General features: G+C 43.9%; 1 protein-coding gene across 1 annotated transcript in view; it reads left to right on the top strand.

The window, feature by feature from the left end:
- thada (THADA armadillo repeat containing) overlaps window positions 1-23,237 on the top strand; it is a 387,510-nt gene extending 364,273 nt beyond the window's left edge. The window contains exons 36-37 of the mRNA XM_048536483.2: window positions 19,240-19,406; window positions 22,539-23,237. Of these exons, the coding sequence (XP_048392440.2) occupies window positions 19,240-19,406; window positions 22,539-22,868 (497 nt within the window). The 3' untranslated portion in view covers window positions 22,869-23,237. The remainder of the gene's footprint in view (window positions 1-19,239; window positions 19,407-22,538) is intronic.
- The last annotated feature ends 334 nt before the right edge of the window (window positions 23,238-23,571 follow it).

Raw genomic sequence — 23,571 nt, 5'->3', positions numbered from 1 at the left:
CTGTTGATGTTACCTAGAATGGTGACAAAACATCTGGGAACAAACCTTCAAGCTCAGTGAACCAGCTTACATCTGGAACAAATTAAAGACCCACTCTCTTGTGGACCGAGAGGAGGAGAGTGCTGTGTTGGAGGTGAAAGGAAGACGTCGGGTTGGCTGTGCACCCTTGCAACCAGTGGATCTTAATGCTGGCTTCGGCCTAACGCTGGTTCAGGGGAGCAGCCAACCTGCAACGATGGCTGCGGCAAGTGCTCGTGCCCCAGGTCAGGGGGTCCGGAACACCATCTGTGTTTCCATAAAGAAGGTGGATGAAGGTGCACCTGTGGACCGCGCCTTCTTCGTGAAGAGGGTCCTGTTGGACTGTTGCGGGTTCGCTGCTGCGGACATTTACTGCCTGCAGGATTTCCCCGGAGGAAGTTTTTACGATGTGACCTTCAGGAGTGCCAAGCTTTGTGAGCGCTTCCTGGAGGTTTTCAAGGACAAAGGAGGGGAGGGCCCCTTCTCTGTATTGACCGCTGTCCTGCTGTTTGTGATGCCAGCGCAGAGGAGCCGTATGGTGACTGTACACATGTACAACCCGCATGTGCCAGCAGCTGATGTCCTGACCTTCCTCGGAAGGTACGTGAAGGTGGAAGGGGACCTAACTGACATCATGGACCCCTTTGGCATCTGGACCAGTAAGAGGCAGGTCAGGGTGACGCTGAGGATGGGCGTGGACGGGAACGTCATACACCCACCGTCCAGCTTCGCAATCGGCGGGAGCAAGGGCTACCTGACCTATGCAGGGCAACCTAAAGTCTGCCATGCCTGTGGTAAGTCAGGTCATGTGGCGGCCGACTGCAAAGCCACCATCTGCAGGAACTGCAGGGAGGAGGGACACCTTGCAAAGAATTGCCCACAAGAAAAAAGCTGCAACCTTTGCGGGGAAGCGGGCCACCTCTATAGGGCATGCCCGCGGCGGGGGACCACCTACGCCCAGGTCGCCGTCAGGGGCAATGTGGGGCCAGCCGCCCCCCCCCCCCCCCCCCCACCCCCCCTGGAGGAGAGGAAGGCACCAGGCCCAGCAAGGACCCCACTAATGGCAAGGAGGGCCAGGTCGTGCAGGAGGGCCCAGCCCCGCAGGATGGGCCCGAGGCCAGCAAAGCGCCCCTGCAGGCTCCACTCCCCCCCGACAACCCGGAGTCGATGGAGGCGGCGACAGGCGACCCAGGGGAGTGGACGACAGTCCGGAAAGCGAGGAGGAGGGTGCGTCGGCGGGCCCAGGAACTGCAACCATCAGGTGGGAAGAGGCAGCTACATGGGGGCTATAAGAGCTCCTCTGACGAGGGTGATTCGGAGACGGCCCTCCCGAAGCAGAAGTTAAAGATCTCCAGGGAGAAGGAAAGCAGAACCATGCTTCCAGGTGACGGGAGGCGTCCTGAGGCTCCCTCCGACACCCAGTCACGTGCCGCTGGGGCACTGGAGGGCCCCCCGGAACTTCCAGGCGGGAAGGAGGAAACAGCACGTCCCCAGCCTGACCCAGAGCCGGACCCTCCTGCCTCCGTACCCCCGACGGGGGAATGCCACCTGGAAGGCAGCACGGACAGTTTCCTCAGCCCGGAGAGCGTCCAGCAGTTAGCCCGGGCAATGGGCATGAAGGGACAGATGGAGGGGCTGGACTTGGACTTGGAGAGGGTACTGCGGTCACTGCCCACAATGGGGGTACGAGTTGCGAGCATTAATGTGCGCAGTGTCAAGTCCACTGCAAGATGTGTATCCACGTTGGCCTACCTGACCACCATCAAGGCGGACCTCCTGTTTCTGCAGGAGTGCGGGATACCGCACCTCAGCAGGTACGGGAAATGGCCCGGTGCCTGGACCTGTGGGCCTTCGATCTGGTCGGGGGTAACGACTGTCGCTCCTCGGGCCTGGCTATTCTGCTGAGGAGGCGCGACTTCACCACCTCTCAAGTTCAGGAGGTGGTGGGGGGGCGCCTCCTAGTGGGTGACGTCACCTACAGGAACGCTCTCCTGAGGTTGATCAACATGTACGCCCCAGCGGTACGGAGTGAGCGGTTGGCCGTCCTGCAGCGGCTCCCACCCCTGCTGGCTACGTCCAGGCCGGTCATCCTGGGCGGAGACTTCAACTGCATCATCGATGCAGATGGAAGATCCGGCTTGGGGACAGCGGGTGGGGGGAGTCAACTGGACGTCACGTCCAGATTCCTGATGGGCACGGTGAAGGACGCCAAGCTGCTCGACGTCTTCAGCACCCCTGCAGATGGAGCGCAGCAGAGGTACACCTGGTTGCGGCCAGACGGGTCGATTCACTCAAGGATAGACTTCCTCTTTGTATCACGGGCATTCTCGGTCAGGTCCACTGGCGTCGAGCCAGTGTTCTTCTTTGATCACTGCCTCCTGCTGGCCGACTGTCACTTACAGGACGACCAGCCGGCCGGCAAGGGAACATGGAAGCTCAACACCACTCTGTTGACCCCAGAGAACGTCGAGGAGCTTAAGAGGGAGTACGTCGGTTGGAGAACCGTGAAACCCCTCTTTGAGTCTCCGGGCGACTGGTGGGAGACGGTGAAGGAGAACATCAAGAGGTTCTTTGTCCTCAAGGGTGTTCGGAAGGCGAGATAGAGGTGGGGAAAGCTGTCGCGACTCCAGAAAAGGGTGCAGAACCTGCTTCTTCTGCAGTTCCTGGGGGTCGGTGTCATGGAGGACCTCCACGAGGTGAGGGGCCAGCAAGCCTCGCTCTTCGCCGCGGAGGCCTCCAGGATAATCTTCCAGTCCAGGGTCCACTCTGTGGAGCAGGACGAGACATGCTCGCGTTTCTTCTTTCAGAAGGTGCACAAAGAGAGCTCTGTGCTTAGCCGGCTGAAGGAGGATGACGGCTCGGTGACGTCGTCTCGGCCCGACATTTTGAGGATCAGTAGATCCTTCTATGCCGGACTGTACGACACAAAGCCCACGGATAGCACGGCCTCAGAGTCGTTCCTGTCGTCTATCACGGAGGTCTTAGACGATGGCACGAGGGAGTGGCTGGACCGGCCAATATCCCTGGACGAGCTGACCAGAGCCCTCAAGTCCTTGGAGAGGAATAGGACTCCCGGGAGCAACAGCTTACCGGTCGAGCTGTGTTCCGCTCTGTGGGACCTGGTCGGCCAGGACCTGCTGGAGGTGTACGATAGTGCGCTTCGGGCAGGAGAAATGTGCAAGTCCATGAGGAAGGGCATCACCACCCTCATTTACGAGAGGAAGTGGGAGAGGGAAGAAATTAAGAATTGGCGTCCCATTTCACTATTGAACGTGGACTACAAAATCCTGGCCAAGGTGATAGCCAACCGGGTCAGGTCTGTCCTGGAGTCGGTGATTCATCCTGACCAAACCTGTGCTGTGCCGGGCAGGAAGATCGCTGAGAGCCTCGCGCTCATCAGGGATACGATTGCCTACGTACAGGACAGGCGGGTGGACACCTGCCTCGTCAGCCTGGACCAGGAGAAGGCCTTCGACAGGGTCTCTCATGCTTACATGAGGGACGTCCTCTCCAAATTGGGGTTCAGGGAGGGCATCTGCAATTGGATCCGGCTGCTCTACGCCAACATCGTTAGCGCAGTTTCGATCAACGGGTGGGAATCGGACAGTTTTCCCGTCAGATCTGGAGTCAAGCAGGGCTGCCCACTCTCTCCTGCCTTGTTCGTATGCTGTGTGGAGCCCTTCACCGCATTCATCAGGAAGGACATGAGCCTGAAGGGCGTGACTATCCCGGGCAGCGGAGGCCTTCAGGTCAAGACCTCCCTGTACATGGACCATGTTGCCGTCTTCTGCACCGATCATCGGTCGGTGAGTAGACTATTGGACATCTGCGGCCACTTTAAACTGGCCTTGGGTGCCAAAGTCAATAGGGGTAAGAGCGAGGTCATGTTCTTCGGGAACTGGGACGACTGCTCCTTCATCCCCTTCACCGTCAGGACAGACTACCTGAAGGTGCTGGGTGTTTGGTTTGGTGCAGCTGGGGCATGCACTAAGACTTGGGAGGAGCGTATCACCAAATTGAAGCAGAAGCTGGGCAGGTGGACGCTCCAGTCCCCCTCCATCGCGGGTAAGAACCCGCGGGTTGTCAGGTGCGAGGGGCTTTCGGTACTGTTGTATGTGGCACAGGCCTGGCCTATTCCCTGGACCTGCGCCACTGCGGTCACCAGGGCCATCTTCCACTTCATTTGGGGGTCGAGGATGGACCGGGTCCGCAGGGACACCATGTACAAAGACCTGGAAAATGGGGGAAAGGGCGTACCGAACGCCACCCTCGCCCTGACGGCTACCTTTGTGTGCGGCTGCATCAAGCTGTGCGTAGATCCTCAGTACGCAAACACCAAGTGTCACTACTTACTGAGGTTCTACCTGTCCCCGGTGTTGCGAAGGATGGGCCTGGCCTTGTTGCCGCGGAACTCTCCGAGTAGTTGGACCGTTCCGTACCACCTGTCCTTCGTGGAGAAATTTTTGAAAGGAAACACCTTTGACCACAAGGCCGTCGGGCAGTGGTCAGCACGTAGTATCCTCGAGACCCTTCGGGAAAAGGAGAGGGTGGATCCCGTCATGTGGTTCCCCACGCAGACTGCCAAAGTCGTTTGGCAGAATGCCTCATCGCCAGAACTTTCAAACAATTGACAAGGACATTGCTTGGCTGGCGGTGAGAGGGGCTCTGCCAGTGAGACCCTTTATGCATGCCCGGAATCTCTGTGCCACCGCACGCTGCCCTCGAGGTGGCTGCGGGGGGGACGAGACTGTCGATCACCTCCTTCTGGAGCGTGCCTATGCGCAGGAGGTCTGGAGGGGGATGCAGTGGTATTTGTCAAGGTTCGTCCCGAGCAGCTCCGTGACCCGGGACTCCGTGCTCTACGGGCTGTTTCCCGGGACACACAGCAAGACCAACATCTGATGAAGGGTCTAGGCCCGAAACGTCAGCTTTTGTGCTCCTGAGATGCTGCTTGGCCTGCTGTGTTCATCCAGCTTCACATTTTATTATCCAACATCAACTGCGCCTGGAGGACCATCAATGCGGTGAAAGACACTCTTTGGTCTGCCCGCAACTTGCTGGTCTGCCAGCTGAAAGAACTGACCCCAACCGAATGTTGCAGACTGGCGCACTCCAAGGTCCAGGACTACGTGCTGAGGGACACGCTAAAGCTTGGGACAGCCGCCGCCAAGGCGCGGTGGGGAAAGACCACGGTATGAAACCCTTCGTCCAGAATAGAAAAAAGGGCCCTATGTGGTAAATGGGCCCAGCTGGCGCCTTCCCCAACCTGTCAGGGAGCCAACTGGGACTGTGCGGGGTGACGACTGCCGGGGTATTTTTGTTTGCTTTGTTTTTTTTTTCTTCTTTGTTTGTTTTTTTTCCTTTAGTTGATGTATGTACCCCCTGGGTAACCCGGAGCGGCTTGCATGACTGGGTAGGTGTATAAATATGTTTTATTTCTTTGTATATCTTATGAATAAAGTATGTTTTTTCAAAAAAAAAGTGACGAAACGTCTGAAAACTAACCTTCCAGCTCAGCGAGCAAACTCACATCCAGAACACATGCTCCCTGTGCTTGCGTAGGTTGCCTGCAGGTGCTCCAGTTTCCTGTCTCAGTCCAAAGATATGCAGGTCAGGTGAATTAGCCATGGGTCATGTAGGCTTCCAGAGATCGGGGAGGGACTGTCTCTTTGGAGGTTCAGTGTGGACTTGATGGGCTGTAGGGATTCTAAGAAGTGCTGCTGCAAGGATATTTTGTGCCCAGGGACACACGCCCCGCTCATAGACTGGATCAGGCTTCATCTCTGGGCTCCTGGCACTTACCGCTAATTCATGTTGATATTTACTGCAGCCTTACCTTACCCATTAGGCAAAGAAATCGGTCTTAATACAATGCTGTATTGCTGGTTAGCACAGACACAAGGCGAGGAGTAGTTTCATGGTTGATAGTAGCCCTTAGTAGAGTCAAAGGGGATGGCTTTCTGTTTGGGCACCCTGGCATAGTGAGTCACAAGGGCAGCCTCCATTGTATGTCCAGGGGTTTGGACACAGTTGATCACTGCTCAGGATGGTCAGATAAGGATGCTTTCCACATAAGAGGAGCTGCAGCCCATGTCCCCATTTTCTGTTCCGTTGTGGGTGCTTTCCTTCTGGAATGACAGAGGTAGGTCAATAAAGGTGATTAAATTGGAATGGCAGAGATGCTATTTTTGGTGCCGTTAAAGAGGTGTCCTGAGTGAGTGAGTCAGCAAGCAGGCACTCACATAGCGTACATGGTTGGTGGTGTTGGGTGTTCTGGGTAGGTAACTGAGTGAGGAAGATGTTGCAGGCAATATTGAAAGTGGTAGACAATGAACTTTGGTAGGAGGTGAGTGCAGTAGCAAAAATGTAGTGAGTGTGAGGTTTTAGAAAGATTGTGGTGACATTTACCGTGGTGCAATGGAGAAGGTCACTGACCTTCCTACATTGCTGTAGTGTCGTCCAAAAAGCTAAGCCTACATTGATCCAATTGGCAATCTCAGAAAGGTTTCATGGTCTGGTGTTGTGGGGTCCTTGTGGGGAGAGAAATGGACAATCCACCAGGACCTCTAGTTCCTGATCCACAAAATAGGATGCCAATTTCCCCTTGTCTGCTATGTCTAGGGCAAGTGTCAGGAAGAGGGTAGGATAACTCTTGTGCTTGACAGTGCTTGTTTGGGTGCACAACAGCCACTTAAACATGAATAACTATTCATTCTGGGATATCCATGCAGTGGTCAGCTGTTCCGGGTAGAGGAAGTGGTCGGGGTGAGAGGGGTGCTGTAGGTGTGAGGTGGGCAGTTAATGAGGTGAATTTGGTAAGAGACAGTGAGAAATCTCACTGGGCCAAGTGGAGAGTAATACTACATAAAGCTCGTTTAAATTGACACTTAGCCAAAAAAAAAGTAAAAATCAGCCCATTAGTTGCACCAGAATCACAAAAATTGTTAAGCGTAGCGTGGTGTTGCTTTTTGTTGGAAGATGCAGTGGAATCCAAGATTTTCTCCCCTTCCACATTTTCCTACTATCTCCTATTGGATTTATTTTAGATCTTTAGTACCTCATTCAACCAAATATTTTTCATACACCTAAACAGTACTGTATTTACGACGTTCAACACAAAGCATATCATGGCTGAGCCCAACACTGTTCTCACCCTGAGCCACTGAACAGCCCCCAGGAGCATAATTTTGGGCTGAATATTTTGCTTCTGGTTAAGTTGAGGCAGTGAAGCTAATTGCAGTTTTCTAGCTGCTGCCCTAGCTGAGATGAGCTAATGCAGCCATACTGGAAGTCTAAGCAAGTACCTTGCTCTTCTCTGTGGCATTCCCTACAGCACATGGACTGCAGCAATTCAAGAAAGCAGCTCACCACTACCCCTCAAGGGCATTTAGGGATGGGCAATAAATGCTGGCCAGCCAGTGACACCCACATTCCATGACAGAATTTTAAATATGAAATGATGCTGTGCCCCAATTGAAAAAAGGAACTTCACTTTTGCTATATTAGCATAGGTCTCAAGTCTTCTATAGCCAAGGCATTTTTCCTGTTCAAAATGAACAGTTTAGCATACTTGCATCAGACAGAAAGTTTTCTCATAAACAGACTAAACTTTCATGCCCAAATATTATTGTCATTATTAAACTGTAGTTAGCTCACAGGCAGCATAGGTCTTGTTCCTTTTAATCCACAACAAAAAAAATGATATTATAAATGCACTCCTTTGTTAAAAATTTCATGCCAAACCCGTAAGTATTTTGTAAGAGAGTTCTGAAAGAATTTGTACTGTTGAAATGTTCTCTTTTGAGAGTGGGAAAGGAGAGGTCATCTTAATTTCATTTGTGACATTCATATCAGACCTGAATGTCATTATTTCAGATGCAGCAAGGAGATTGGAAATTCCTTTGTTGATCGTATTTAATGTGTAGAATTTGATGGGAATTGTACCAGGAAGTTCGTTAGATTGTCAAGAATATACTTATACTTGGTGAGCTATTTCTGTAGAGCAAAACTTGTTTTGAAGTGGAGTAAGTGTTATTCACTCATCAATCCCATTTTGTGTCATCTGGCGCTTGGGAGATTTTGTTTGTTTGTTTTGCCCTTTGACTGCAAAACATCATGAAAAGATTACTTTGACTTTTGGAATCTTGCATTATAAACTATGAACCAAAGGACAAAGTAGTCAAATGAAAACCAGATGAATGGCCTTATGCTGTTCACTAGAATCATATCAACTTTATTCCATTTTTAAAACTGTGCAATGTTAGACTTATCCATTTTGATTACACAGTTCTGGCAAATTTTTAAACTGCATTAACCCATTTAAGTAACAAACATCTTTTGGATAACAGATAACCAGATGCCAGGCTTTTTAGAATGTCTTGGAAGTATATGATACTTCAAATTTTAAAAATTGCAGGAAATTAAGGGAATTTCCCAATTAAGCATTTGACTGTCTGGAATTAGTCTGCCAAAAAATTTATAACAAATGACTGTATTTGTTACATTGCTTTACTGGAAGCATGTGCTGGTTTTGATGCCACTTTCATGTGTAAAAGAATGCCTGAAACTGCAACCAGTGAAACAGTAGGACAACACTATCATGATACTCTCTTCACCAACAGTGTTTGCATAAAGCTAGCTCAGTCCAGCTCCTTCCTTGAATGTGTACTTTCTTGTATACAGCCTATAGTGAATATCTGTAGAGGTCTTTATTTTTCTTTATAATGTGATTACTTACATTTTTACAAACACAGTTGTAATGATTATGCTGTTTGTAGAGGAGGAACCAAGAGTTTTATGATTACACAGTCAACATGATCAATAAAACTTGATTGCAGTCAGAGTCTGATCACGCAGCATAGGGTATTCTTCACCGTCAGTTATAGAAAACACTACATCTTTTAATGAATTGCCATTTCTTTGGCTTTGAAATGTTTATTTTTCTAATATTCCTTTTTTTTCCTGCACTGTGTTATTCAGGTACATCAGAAGCCTCAATGAAATCTTGGTGCAAATGCATATCCTTAAATAAACATACATCTGCAAGAGTATAAAATAAACATGACTGGAAGAGATCAGCTTATCTTTGATAGATTCCACAATTTTGTTTTTTTAACCTACCATCAGCATCCATTTTTATCTGCCATGCCATCTAGGAAGATGTAAATTTGTATGTGTTTGTGAGGAAATCTCAATTGTGTCTGTTTGGACAATTGTGCACAATTCCAAACTTCTTTCCTAAATGCACGCGTCGTACTTTGTGTGTATTGTAACAATGCACCTTTAAGATCTTAATTTGAAATTACAGTTGTTCAAACTGCTAAATGCACATTTATATATAAGCAATTATTGGACCAACTGGTGGAGAATAAATTGTGATTTAAATGTGAATACTTTGCCCTCAGAGCAAGTTGATTGGCTTGCAGGCAAACTTTTATATTCCTTTCAAGTAAATAGAATTTTCCAAAAGCAAAACATTCGTTAACAGGACTAAGCTGGAATTCTTGTTTTCATTATTAATATTTTACCTAATGTAAAAATATTGTTGAAGGAAAAGCAATGTGTTTATAATTGGAATGTCTGACATCAAGAGCTTAATGACATGAGAAGAAATCTGAATCAGTAGAAGTTGGTGAGCTATTTCTGTAGAGCAAAACTTGTTTTGAAGTGGAATAAGTGTTATTCACTCATCAATCCCATTTTGTAACCTGGCTCAGAAACAGCTTAATTTAAAATCCAAATCCTTTATTTGAAATCCTTCCATGGCCCCTCATCCTCCACATCAATTCTCCATTTGAAACTTCTTACAACTCTCAGGTCTCTAGCTTTTTCCTATTCTGGCTGTTATGGATTCAACAATTTTTATCACTCATCCTTAGCAGACTGCTTTCAGCTTCCTAATCCCTAAACTCTGGAATCACCTCCTTTAAACTTACTCTTAACCTCTCTCTGCTCCTCCTCAGGACACTCCTTAAAGGCCATCTTTTTGATCAGTTTTTTTTGCCACCTGACCTTATATTTCTGCATGGAACTTGGTGTCAAATTTTATTTAACAATGCTCCTGTGGGACACCTTGATGTGATTTAGTGCATCAAACTATATATACAGTCATTGTAATCTGATAGGAACACCAATAATTAATTAGCAAGGTAGAGATAGATACTGGAAGGGTGTTTCCTTTGGCTGGGTATCTAGAAGCAGGAAGAGAGAGAGTATCAGATTAAGAGGCTGTTAGGTGAGTAAGAATTTCTTCACTTAGAGGATGGTGAATCTTTGGAATTCTTTTCCTTATTGACTACATTCAAGACTGAGATCAATAGATTTCTGAATATTAAGATATTGAGGGATAGTACAGAAATATGCTGATCAAGTATTAGATCAGCCTATTTGAATGGTGGTGCAAGCTCAAAGGGCCTTGTGTTCTTATATGTAGATGAGAAAAGCTATATGATGGCCTTGTGTTCTTATATGTAGATGAGAAAAGCTATACGATCAAATTGAAACATTCTTGCTGAGCCTTCACTTTGTTGTGGGCCCTTTAACTGAATAAGAAGACACGGATTTTAAATGCCAGCTGTAGTCATAATTATGCCTCCAGTTTTAGCTGTAAGCATAAATTTGTAAAGAAATGCCTCCAAAGCTTAGAGGAGGAGCTAAGCCACATTCAGTTAGATAGATTGTTGATTTACTCAGTTAAATGTATGACTGGGATTACTTTTAAATCTAACCACCAGTTTTCAAATTCAGGACTTATTGGCAGCTGTATTCAGGAGAATTTAAGGAACTGGAACTGTTCTAAGTGTCTAAGCAACTTAGTCACTTGGAACTTTCAGAGAATGACAGCTAAGAGCAACTTAACTGTTGTGAGGCTTTATGAAGGTGAACCACAATTGAAGATTTACTATAAAGTAGTAACTGAGCACCTAGTTTTCAATCATTTCTTCAAGCAGCTTCTTGGGGTCTGAATCTTACGTTTTATAGATAAGTCAGAGTTTGGTCATTTTTTTGGAGGAATTTCCGATGCAAAGCCAAGCCAGTTTTCTTGTCGTAACTTAACAAACTTGCCGAAGTAATTAAAAACCAAAAGAACTGTGGATGCTGTAAATCAGGAACAAAAACCAAGTTGCTGGAAATGCTCAGCAGGTCTGAGCTGAATTAACGTTTCGGGTCCGGTGACCCTTCCTCAGAAGGTTCTTAGGAAGGGTCACCGGACCGGAATAGTTAAGAAGGGTCACCGGACCTGAAATGTTAATTCAGCTCAGACTCTGTTTTCTTCTTCACAGAAGCTGCCAGACCTGCTGAGCTTTTCCAGAAACTTTATTTTTGTTGCCAAAGTAATTACCTGCCTCACCCCTTATGGTGTCTGTGATGCCTCATTCCAGCTCCATCTTCCCATGTGCCATTTCCACAACAACTCGCCAGTCAGCAGTTACCTACTGAAAGACTGACAGCCCTCGCACCTTGACAAGTGTTGGCAGTCCGACAATGCCCCTCACCAGCAATGTCATGACACAACAGCCATAAAGCAGTGCTGCTCACAGCACAAAGCTGAGTTGGCTGACACTTTCTCACTCTTAAAACCCCATTCTCTCACCTTTGCTGTCTAATTATTACACCACACACTTTACCAGTCTGAAGGTACACACTGTCTGAACAGTCTTGAAATCAGCATGATCCTGTCCCCAGTGCCCACTGTCGACCTATAGCTTGCCATTGTCCAGTATGGGAGCATCCCAATTGGTCAAATACAAACATATTGCAAACAACTGAAATGAAAAGTGCCCTTCCAAAAATTATAAGGAGCAAGAAGATACTAGGGAAAGGATAGGTCCACTTGAAGACAAAGAAAGAAATTTTTGCGTGGAGTCAGAGGAAGTGGGAAATACCCTCAACAAATACTTTGCATTGGTATTCACAAAAGAGGTCAAGGTGGATGGTGAATTTCGGGAGTGGTATGTTGACATTTGTGGACATGTCAGTATAAAAAAAAGTGTTGGCTGTTTTAAAAAACACTAGGGTGGACAAATTCCTGGGACCTGATGGGATCTATCCTAGAATGCTGAGGGAGGCAAGTGAGGAAATTGCTTGTATGAGATCTTTGGATCCTGGTTAATCACAGAAGAGGTCCCAGAGGATTACGGAATAGCCATTGTTGCTCCTTTGTTTAAGAAGGGCAACGGGGATAATCTGGGAAATTACAGACCAGTGAGCCTTATGCCAGTGGGTCAGGAATTATTGGAGAAAATTCTCAGGGACAGGATTTACTCACATTTGGAAAAATATGGACTTCATTAATGATAGGCAGCATGGCTTTGTGTGGGGAAGGTCATGTCTTACAAACTTGATTGAGTTTTTTTAAGGAAGTGACAACGATTATTGATGAGGGCAAGGTGGTAAATGTCTATATGAACTTCATTAAGTCCTTTAACAAGGTCCCTCCTGGCAGGCTGATAGAAAAGGAGAAGTCACATGGAATTAACAGTGAGCTGTTAAGATGGATACAGAACTGGCTTAGCCATGGAAGACAGAATGTAGCCATTGACGGGTATTTGTCTGACTAGAGGTTTGTGATCGGTGGTGATCTGCAGGAATTGGTGCTGGTACCCCTGTTGCTTGAAATATATGTAAATGATTTGGTGGCGCATTAGTCATTAGTAAGTTTGCAGCTAACACAAAGATTGTTGGAGCTGCGGGTATCGAGGAGGATTGCCCCAGCACATGGCAGATATAGATAGGCTGGAGACTTGGGTGGACAAATGACAGATGAAGCTTAATCCAGATAAATGTAAGGTGACACATTTTAGAATGCAGGAGGGAAGTATACAGTAAATGGCACAACACTTAGAGGGGAATGGTGGGATCTGGTTGTAGAGGTCCACTGAAATTTGCAACACCGGTGGATAAGGTGGTCAAGAAGGCAAATGACATGCTTGCCTTCATTAGTCAGGCATAAAGTGTAAAAAGCTTCCCATTTGGCAGTTGTAAAGAATCTTAGTTCGGCCACATTTGAAATATTATGCATAGTTCTGGTTGCCAACTATCAAAGATGTGGAGACTTTGGAGAGGGCACAGAAAACTTTAGCAGAATTTTGCAGGGTTTGGGCTATGCAGAATGATTGGACAAACTTGATTTGTTTTCACCTGAACGCCAGAGGTTGAGGGGCACCTTGACAGAAGTTTACAAAATTATGTGAGGCATCGATAGATTGAGAGTCAGTGTTTTTTTTCCCCCAGGGTAGAAATGTCACTTACTAATGGCCATTGGTTTAAGGTAAAAGAGGATAAGTTTAAAGGGGATGTGAGAGCCAGGTTTTTTTTTTACACAGAGGGTGGTAAGTACCGAGAATGCGCTTCCAGACGAGGTGGTGGAGACAGATTCAAGAGGCATCTTGACAGGTGTATGAATAGGCAGGGAGTAGCGGAATACAGACCGCACAGGCAAAAGTTTTTAATTTGGAAAGGCATCATGTGTCGGCTCAGTCTTGGTCAGCTGAAGGACTGCTCCTGTGTTGTACTGTTCTTTACTCTTTTTCTAGTTTGAACTTCTCCCCTGGCTCCTTGTCCTGATGTGTTTTTGAAGCATATTCTACTTCCTTTACTTATTGATTACTAACTGTTGTATCCTTCAATCATCTCATTTCAAGATGAAAAGTCCAAGTTTCTTGAGTCTCTCCTCAATACAGTCCTTTTATATGAGGGGTTGGCCATTTGGTTTTTTCGTTCACCAACTCACTGCTTGAGTGTCTTCTGGATATTTCAGTAGACAGATTGGACCTGATACACAATATACAGTCTAACCGACTGAAAGTGCAATTTCAGTATGATTTTCTTTAAATTGTGCTCTATTATGTTACCATTTAGTTTAATGCTATTTGCCTGGTTGATTACTGCTCCACAATGATTAGTTGAATCTAGTAACCTAAAGATTCCTTTCATGTTGTTTGCTAGTTTGAGACCATTTTGTGGAGTGTTTATCCACGTTAATCCTATCTTCATTGTGATTTAGGAATGTTGCCTTACTTTGTAGTACACAATCTGTTTTTTTGGAATCAGCTGCTTTTCTCAGTTTAGAATCCTTTATAAATTTAATAATTTGATGTTGCGGCATCTACAATTTTTAATTTAGATGAATAACTTGGAACCATAACACAGTGTAAAATTATTAAATTTGTTGAGGTTTCTAACTGAGAAAGGCAGCTGATTCCTAAAAAACAATATCTCACTCGGCACTTCCACCTCAATATCATACTCCTAGCAATTCCCCACTTCTTCCGAACATGTTTCTTTAGCTATTCAAAAGTTCCACCCAGACTGTGCGTCAGTTTAAGGTTAGGCTTTTTCGTAATAATTTTTGTTTTTTTTTTGAAGAACTTAAATGCAATACTTTAGGGTTTTCCACAGTCCACTGAGCATGTCTCAGCCTCAGGAAAGAAAGAATCAATTAGAACATTTTAGGCAGACCTTCCTCTCTTAAATTTACACTGACTGCTACTTACCAGGTTATTATCTCTCAGGTATTCATGGAGTGAATGATTATTATACCAAGACTAGGAGATAAACATGGCGCCACTACATGTTAACTTGCAATGCATAACAGCTGTAAGCTAGGTAATACAAGGACAATGCTACTCATTAATCACATTCATTATGTGCAGTTATTGCTTTTGCCCTGAATGGAAAAGTTTGAGATTGATGGTCTTGCGGTCCTCTCACTGAAAACTATTTTAGAAAGGTTTAAAAAGATATGGTATGTTAACGTGCTTGTGAAAGCTGTTTCAAATTCTTTGTTAAGCATACATATAATATTATTTATTCATTCATTCCAGGATATATCATTGTTATGAAAATAGTAGACATTTGTTATCTTCTCCTATCCAGTTTTTAATAGTTTCTCCTTTTAAATTATTAAGTTTAATTGCAACTGATGTACAGTAAGTTTGAATAACAGTTTTCCTGTGCTCAGCCAAGTTACAGATGGATTGATATTCATAAATATAGTGAGTCTGTAAGAGAATACGTACACATATCAAGCTGAGATTACTGTAGTTATTTCATGCAGTACGCAACATTTGTACATTCAGTGTGTTACTACACACTCCAGAACAGTACCCTGTTTTGAGGGACAAAATCTGTTAGTGATGGGAGTTTCACTAGTTCGGGGATATTCAAATGTGCTGAAATAAAACAAATTTAATGCCTTGCCCTGAGGTGAGTTAGGAGCCAGGGGAGTATGGTTGGGGATACCATAATCTTTCAGCTTCTCAATGAAATCATGGGAAGTAGCAGTCACATGGACAACTTAGTCAGTTCCCACTGAAGGGCCTCCATCTGCTGATGCTGGCAGGCATTTGCTACATGGGAGGAATACAAAGCAAACCCTGTCTTGCTTATTGGCTCTTGAAGGTGTGGAGTTGGGGGGTTTCCTCAATGTCATGCACTCAGTGCTTGGTTGATGGACCTTTCTTCTAATAGCCTCAACCTGCGACCCCTCCTGGCAACTTTTGTCGTGTCATCACTGTCCTCTGGCTCAATTGTGTATCTCTAATGAGTGCATTGCTAGCTGATACCGCCACTTTCCTAATGGCGCTGACAGCAGTGGTGAGCTGTTGGCCTCTGTTTGGTTGGGAGCTCTAGTGGGGGAGGGGGATTTCCATTGTTAGGGTCCTTGACCCTAGGTAAATCACACCATTGCATTAGGCAGCCCACTATCCCCAATGGAGACAATACAGGGCTCTCGCCAGCACCCCAGTTGGTGGATGAGTACTTGTTTCATTTCTTGACTAAGTTCTGCTCATAGACATTGCGAAGTTACTAATAGTGAAATCCTAAAATGAAGCAAAAGTTAGTTTGATCCAGTTGAACACATGGACTCAATAACCGTACATTAAATGACCCTTTCAGTTTGTAAGGATAGTGGTGGGCCATGACTGCATGCCAGTTACCAGCATCATGCCACAAAATACTGAGTAATGTATGTTAAGAATCCCATTCTGCTGATTAGAACCACATAGTTGTTGGGAGGCTCTAAGCAGAAGTTGGGTTCTTCCTCAAAAACAAATGACAAGAGTATGCTTTGTTATTTTTGGCCATTTTTCTGTTTTCACAAACTGCTGAGTCAAGAAGTGAACTGGAAGAGAACGTATGCAGATTGCAAATGCAGGCGTTTTAAGCACTTGTAAAATTAGAAGAAAATATCATATGAGACAAGGCAGTTGGACCAGCCAAGTCCACAATTTCCATTGCCTTTCACTCTTAATTAAACCAAGGACTCCTCACCAATTCACCTACCTTGGAAATTAAACAAAATACTAATTTGTCCTCACATCTCCATTATTTGAAACTTATTACTGGGGCACCAAGGTAAGCTAAAGTTTTTGTCATACAGTTATGTCCCAAATTTACTGTTCAAATCACCTTGGCATGTATTACAAGGATTTCCTCAAGTACATGTGCAAGACAGTGAAATGTATTTGTGGCAAAATGAAGAAATTATTGGAGATGGAGAGGACCAGATTACACTGCTTTGTCAATAAGTAACCTGGAAGGAGACATAGTCTTATTGCTTTAAATTTATCCAATGCATTTCACTTCCCAGTTCCTTTCAGAGAATTTCCAACCGTAGATTCGATGTGGATTGGAAGCTTTCTCATATTAGGTGAGTGAAGCAGACCAATAAAATCAAGCTGGGACAGTAAACTAATGTTGATTTGATACTGCCCAACTAATGCCTGAAAGCCAAAAGGAAATTCTCCCTGTGCTGATTTCCATTAGTAATACACGTGTGTTCCCACCATTACTCTGGGAAGATCTAGGCAACTCCTTCAATCCCATCATTCTATGACATGTCAAGTCTGTACCAAGCAGTAAGGTTGAACTTCTCAGGATCGGATACATTGCTGCATGAAACAAAGATGAGTAAAACAAGAAATCACCATAATTATACCTGATCAGTTTACAAAATAGTGTGACCAAAATATCTCAAAGATCAAAGTTTTATTTTAAATATCACATGGAATTATCTTCAATGTGCATTTTTCCTTACTTTGGATACAGTCCATCATTAATTCTGTTCAATTAAATTTTTGAAATGCAGTAGGGTTGGGGTCAGGGTCTACAAGAATTGTGCTTATAAAGCTTAAGCCTTAGTGTACACATGTTGTATGTGCTACTATTTCATTTTCTCCCAAGTTAACATTTAAATTCAATTACCCATTATTGTGTTATGTTTACTCACTGTACTACTATGTGCTTCTAATTCACAGTGAGCTTTTATTGTTGAAAAATTGTTTTCCACCTACAACTGGGTGTTTTCCTCCTTAACTGTGGTGCAGTATTGTGTGTTTATCAGTAGAGCTTGTGGGGAAGCCCAAGTACAAGGATTTTAATAAAACCATTTAAACTTCACCCATGTTGTATTCCAGTAACTGCAATATAAACTAGATTTGATTTAATTTCTGTTCTTCGTTTGGGGATCTGTTTTCTTTCTTTATTTGTATTTGTTTTAAAACAAACAGACAATGTTCTATAAAAACATGAAAAGTCCAGTTTGTACTTTGAAATAGTTATTGATATTGACAAAAGGGAAATGCGTGGGTGCATTTTTCCTCTGCTTACTAACGGAAAAACAAGTAAAGTTGTTATTTAACAAATGGCTAAAAGAATAATGGCAGCTCCACTGCCTTATGCTATGTAAGATAGAAGTAGTGTCTAATGGACTGAAAACCATTGGTTTGTTTGAGCAACTTAAATATCCTTCCTTCTATAGTTGTTGCATGTCACATGCTGCATAAAATGCAAGTGTTGTTTTGAAGAATAATATTTAAGACTTCCTGTGGCATTTGTAGGAGCACAACACCTTTTAGGTGACTGCTTATTCCATGAAGAAGCATCTGCTCTCTGCTCAGTATTTTCTGGTAACACATATAAATCAAGAACTCGGCAGTGGGGAAAAAACTGCTGGTGAGAACCTGCATCACATCATTAATGTGTTCGTACTGCAGTACAAAGTGTCTCATTCAGCACAGCCATTTAAAAAACAAGTATCAATTGAATCAATTGGATTTGTCACTACCATTTCCAGGCTCATCATTTTGTTAAGTATGTTTTATCTCCTTAAATATCTTCTACTGACTACTAACTTGGAAAGAAAAGCTCACTACTTGGTAAAAGTTATTGAAATATGTAGCATTCTTGAAAGCCTTGACAGGATATTGGTGGAGAACTTACAATTGGGATGGGGGGAGCGCAGATTCAGGACAAGAAGTTGACTAGGTCTAAGCTAAGGAGAATTTTCTTCAATTATAGGGTTGCAAACATTTGGAATTCCCTGCACCAGAGAGCTATGGATTCTCTGGCATGCCACGTTTGAGCCAAAGATGGATAGACTTTTGGATACTAAGGGGATTAAGTTTGGTTTTACACATTTCCTTCAAGTTCTGCATTGAAATTGAGTTATCAAGATATTGTGTTCCTGCCACTCGAATAATGCAAAACTGTAAAAATATGTTTCCTGGCTTAATTTTATCTTTACTGCGGTAAAGCGATGTCCTTTTACATAGAATTCCTGCCATTTGGTGTTAGTGCCATAAAGAAGCTTCTCCTTGGTGTTACATTTCTCTGCTTGTGCTGTCTGTTATGTCAGTTGTTAGAACTTTTTGTACTATTTTACAAGTCAACACAGGTGTGGTGGTGGTTAGGACTGAACATTGAATTCTTAATGTGTGTTCTTAATCAAATACAAATAATGTGAATCTATTTACCTTACTAATTTATTATGCCACCTTTCTGTCATTGAAATTTTCCAAAAAAACAAGTCCATATCAGTGATAGTAGGAACTGCCGATGCTGGAGTCTGAGACCAGTCCATATTAGTTCCACTTTTGTATGTCAGAATTTGAATTCTGTGAAAGTCAGGGATTAAAGGTCTAATGATGACCATGAAACCGTTGTCGATTGTAAGAAAACCCACATAGTTCAGTAACGTCCTTTAGGTAAGGAAATATGCCATCTTTACCCGGTCTGGCCTACATGTGACTCCAAACCTATATAAGCAATGTGGTTGACTCTCATCTGGGCAGGTAGGGATGGCCAATAAACACTGGCCTGGCCAGTGACATCCACATTCCATGAATGAATTGAAAAAATTTCATAATCAGACATTAGTACAGGTTTTGCAGTTAAGTTTATTTTCATAATTTTATTCCTCCTTAACCCACCATGCAGATATTTCATTTTCTGCTGTGAATCCATCCCGGGCTATGGATCTTGGCCTTGGTGTGCTGTGTGAACTACTACAGATCTGGAATAAAACTTCTGTCGGAATTGTAACCCTAATGGAATGGATGCTGGGAGAAGATGATATGGAAGGCGATGCAATAAATGAAAATGTGGTATGTTTCTAATGAACACAAGTCTTTACAAAAGATTACCAAACATGTAAACCTCTTCTTCCACCATCCACACCCACACACACATTTTTGTTTTGTTTCTTTTTTACTGCATTCTAAGTAAGGTCTGACACATCTGTGGTGGGATCTGTGGTAACCAGTCACAACCCACTTTACCCAACTAGCTGTTGTTTTATAAGAACAAGGAAATGTGGACACTGGAGGGACTGAGGAAATATTGCACCTGAGCCCAATTCTGCTGGAACCCAGGGTCTGTTTTTACACATTTTCAGTGGGGGTGGCACCTGTGACATTGAGAGTGGAGGGGGCTGTAAGAGAGAGTAGTCACTAAATTCTGTGCACAGAGGAAAGGTTTTTTGACTTTATATCTTTCTGGCTTAGAACCATATTGACAAAATGTAGTGGACTAAATAATAACTCAAGACTACAAACAGAAAGGAGGGCCGGGTTTGCAGATGAAAACATTGGAAGTAAGAGTTGCCTGTGATGTCTCCTGAACTACAGGGCCTGATTTAAATTGTCTCAACAGTTATTTTTGGTCCAGCCACCATGTAGCTTTAGGGAATGATTGTGGAAATAAAGAGCAGCAGGAAACAAAATACAGGTAGATTCGGCATGGTGTAGAGTTGAGAATGGTAACCAGATATAGAAGCACGGTGGGGGTATGGCGGAGAAACAAAACTTGCTGTGTTTGGTGGGGAGGGATGGTTAAAAGTCTGCCAGATAAAATTGAAGCAGAGAAAGTACTCTAAGCCCTCCTGGTTCACAAGTAGTGCAATAAGGGCACTTAGTTCATGGATCTGGGCCTGTCTGTTGGAGGTCACTGACAGTTGGTTCCTTCTGGCTTCAGATGCCTGCCAATGCTTACCCCATGTCCAACTCAATTCATCACTGCTTCCGTGATGTATCTGTAAGTTGTAATCTCAGTGATAGCAGCCAAATTTTCCACTGTTCTGACCCCACAAGATCCACCACCTTTCTAAATTAGTGTCCACAGTCACTGCTTGTATGCAGACAAAAGCTGAAGCTCAATAGGGGAAAATTGTCTCCTTCAAGTTGATCTTCCCCGTGTTCCAAGAGACTAGCCTGCAGAACTCAGAAATGAAGCATTATTTATAACTTAGGAGTGCGGCCTCTGTAAAATATTTTGCTGGCCAGTCCGGTTTCAAAGAGGTTTGTTTACCCGTCCTCTGACCTGCCTCCAACACATGACTTTCCCATTGCCTTTCCTCTCAACCCCTGACCTGTAGAGAACTTTACATGGGGACATAGAGGCCAGGACAACCCACCCACATACCCTTGGGCTTATTGAGGCACTTAGGTGGTCCATGATTTTACCCACAGCAGAAGGAAGCCCCTACTGTGCATGTATAGGTTTTGGGCAAGGTTGAGAAGGCGGTAACTTCTTGTCCTGATCCCCTGTGCCCATCAGAGGCCACCTGCTGTGAGATCACCCCCCTCATCCAAGATCGCTCATTGTTTAGCCTCCCTGGTGCACATGTACACATGCTCACAGCTTTTTACCTCGGTGTCCAGCTACAGAGCTGCTGGCTATCTGATTGATCAGCAGCTCTTATTGGAATGACTTTCTGTCCCAGAGGGGCAGGATCAAGGGCTCAACATTTTTAACTGTCCAGCTGGCTATCAAATGTCAACGAGGCAGCTGTTTTTCTCCTGAACAAGCCTGCCGTGAACCTTTTAACCCAGGCCTAGTGTCTTTAAATTTCGCTTGTTTATCTTTTCCATTTGCTGAAGAGAAATGGACATTTTAAAAAATATATATATTTTATTTACATTTTATTTTAATCTTCTACAGCCCATCTTGATGCAAAATTTAATCTCACCTGTGCTGTGTGTGTCTGTGTGCTATAAATATTTGAAAGAAGAGCTTAAGCACAAGTAGTAACATTCAACTGACTACATTTGCAAGAAATTCAGGACCATAGAGTCATAGAGATGTACAGAAAGGAAACAGACTCTTCAGTCCAACTTGTCCACACTGACCAGATGTCCTAAACTGATCTCGTCCCACTTTCCAGCATTTGGCTCATATCCCTCTAAATCCTTCCTATTCACGTACCCATCCGGGTGCCTTTTAAACGTTGTAATTGTACCTGCCTCCATCACCTCCTCTAGCAGCTTGTTTCCCCTCAAGTCCCTTCTAAATATTTCCCCCTCACCTTAAATCTATGTCTTCTGGTTTTGGACTCCCGTACCCTGGGGTCAAAGACCTCAGCTGTTCATCCTGTTAGCCTTCACCTTCTGACACTCCAGGGAAGATGGCCGCCATCTATTCAGCCTCTCCCTGTAGCTCAAACCCTCCAATCCCTAGTAAATCTTTTCTGAACCCTTTCAAGTTTAACTGTATCTTTCCTATACTAGGGAGATCAGAATTGAACACAGTATTCTAAAATTGGCCTCACCGATGTACTGTACAGCCACAATTTGAGGTCCCAACTCCTATACCAGTAGGCTCCTATTCATTTGTTTATAAACTAATAATGACTATTGAAATTGCCTTCCTGTGCTGTCAAGTATTGGGGCATGCTCAGCATTTGGGCTCACTCATCATTGTATAATCCCTAGAGAATCTGGAAATGTGGAATTATCGCTACCCTCTGCTGTTTAATTCTTGGAACCCAGGCCTACTGTAAGCGTAAGCAACACTGCATTTATTTTAAAACTGTACATTGTTGCAGGGTATTTCTAACTGTAGTGGCAGAGTTGATACATTAACAACACAATACTGCCTACTCAGTTCCTTTTTTTTGAAAAATATAAATTTTTGTTACACTTTATAAAATTAGAACTCGTACAAGACTTATCAGAATTGATTTATCCTCAGTATCATAAGGATTTATCATCAGTATTCTTTTCAGAATCTTGGAACTCCCTACCTAACACACTGTGGGAGAGTATCTTCGCCCACTGATTTTATTGATTGAAAAATGTGGTTCACCATCGCCTTCTCAAGGATATTTTGGAATGGACACTGAATTGCCGGTGACAAATGACAATTAACAAATAAAAATGTGTTATAGCTTTAGTTTCAAGTGGCAAATCTTTAAATTATGCTTTTCCCTTATTGACTCAATGTATTTCCATTATTTTTAGGAAAATTATGACCTGCTTTTTGATAAAGGTGAATTTAACCTTTGGGCAGAAAAGATTATGTTTGCCAATCTACTCCAGAAGCATCTCCTAAACCTCATCTCCCAGTCACACTTCGTTCCAGGTTACGAATCAGGACTCCACCAGTTAACAACAATGGCTGCCAACCAAGCCCAGCGTGTAGCGTGGCTCTTAAAGGGCCTACCACTTGCACCAGAATTTTCTAGAACAGCAGACTACACAAGGCTAAGCATTCAAAAACTGAGACTTTTGAATGTAGCTGAGCTACTGAACTTGTTTGGATTGGGTGCTGTTATTACAGGACATTTCTGAAGTGAATGATCTCATTATTTGACTTGGCCAGTAACTGAGGAAAAACAGATCGACTGAAGCAAACTCATGACAAAGAGAGGCTTGTTGGGACTTGAAAAGGCTGTATCCTATGGATGTGTGTGTCTTACCACATGAAGATTTTTGTGCCAACAGTAATTACATGACAGCTATTTCCTCATTTCACTGTTGAGCACTGGATTGTATTGGCAGCAAAAATGAACTTCTGTTCATGCCTAAGTAATAGTTTGTGCACACACCTGTAATTCAGAATTATACATTATAAATAGGACAAGGGAAAAGTATGGATCATTAATCATTCAAGTGTTCAATGTCATATTTTAATCAAATAAATTGAAGTGTAATTTTTAATTTATGGTTGTGTTACTCAACACTACAAAGATTTGACAGCCAGATGTAGAAAAGCAACATGAGGATTTATTTGTTTTCTCAGTGGCTTTATTGAAATATCAAACTCTTCCAACACATCCTATGTCCAAGTTAGGTCCAGCCCATGTTTAAAAAGAAATTATCTTGCAGCGTAATTTATAAATTTTATGAAGGAACTGTCACATGTTTTGAAAGCAGAATTTGCCCTGTAATAGAAGAACAACAGCTTTATTCCATTTCCAACACAACAGGAAGTGGGGTTCCCACACTGCAAAATCACAGGGTGAATGCATGCATTCAGAGTCTAACTACCAAA

The sequence above is a fragment of the Stegostoma tigrinum genome, chromosome 9 (genome assembly GCF_030684315.1).
Source record: "Stegostoma tigrinum isolate sSteTig4 chromosome 9, sSteTig4.hap1, whole genome shotgun sequence".
Taxonomy (NCBI): Eukaryota; Metazoa; Chordata; class Chondrichthyes; order Orectolobiformes; family Stegostomatidae; genus Stegostoma; species Stegostoma tigrinum.
The sequence above is the reverse complement of the archived record's forward strand: the minus strand, read 5'-3'. Positions and strand labels throughout refer to the sequence as shown.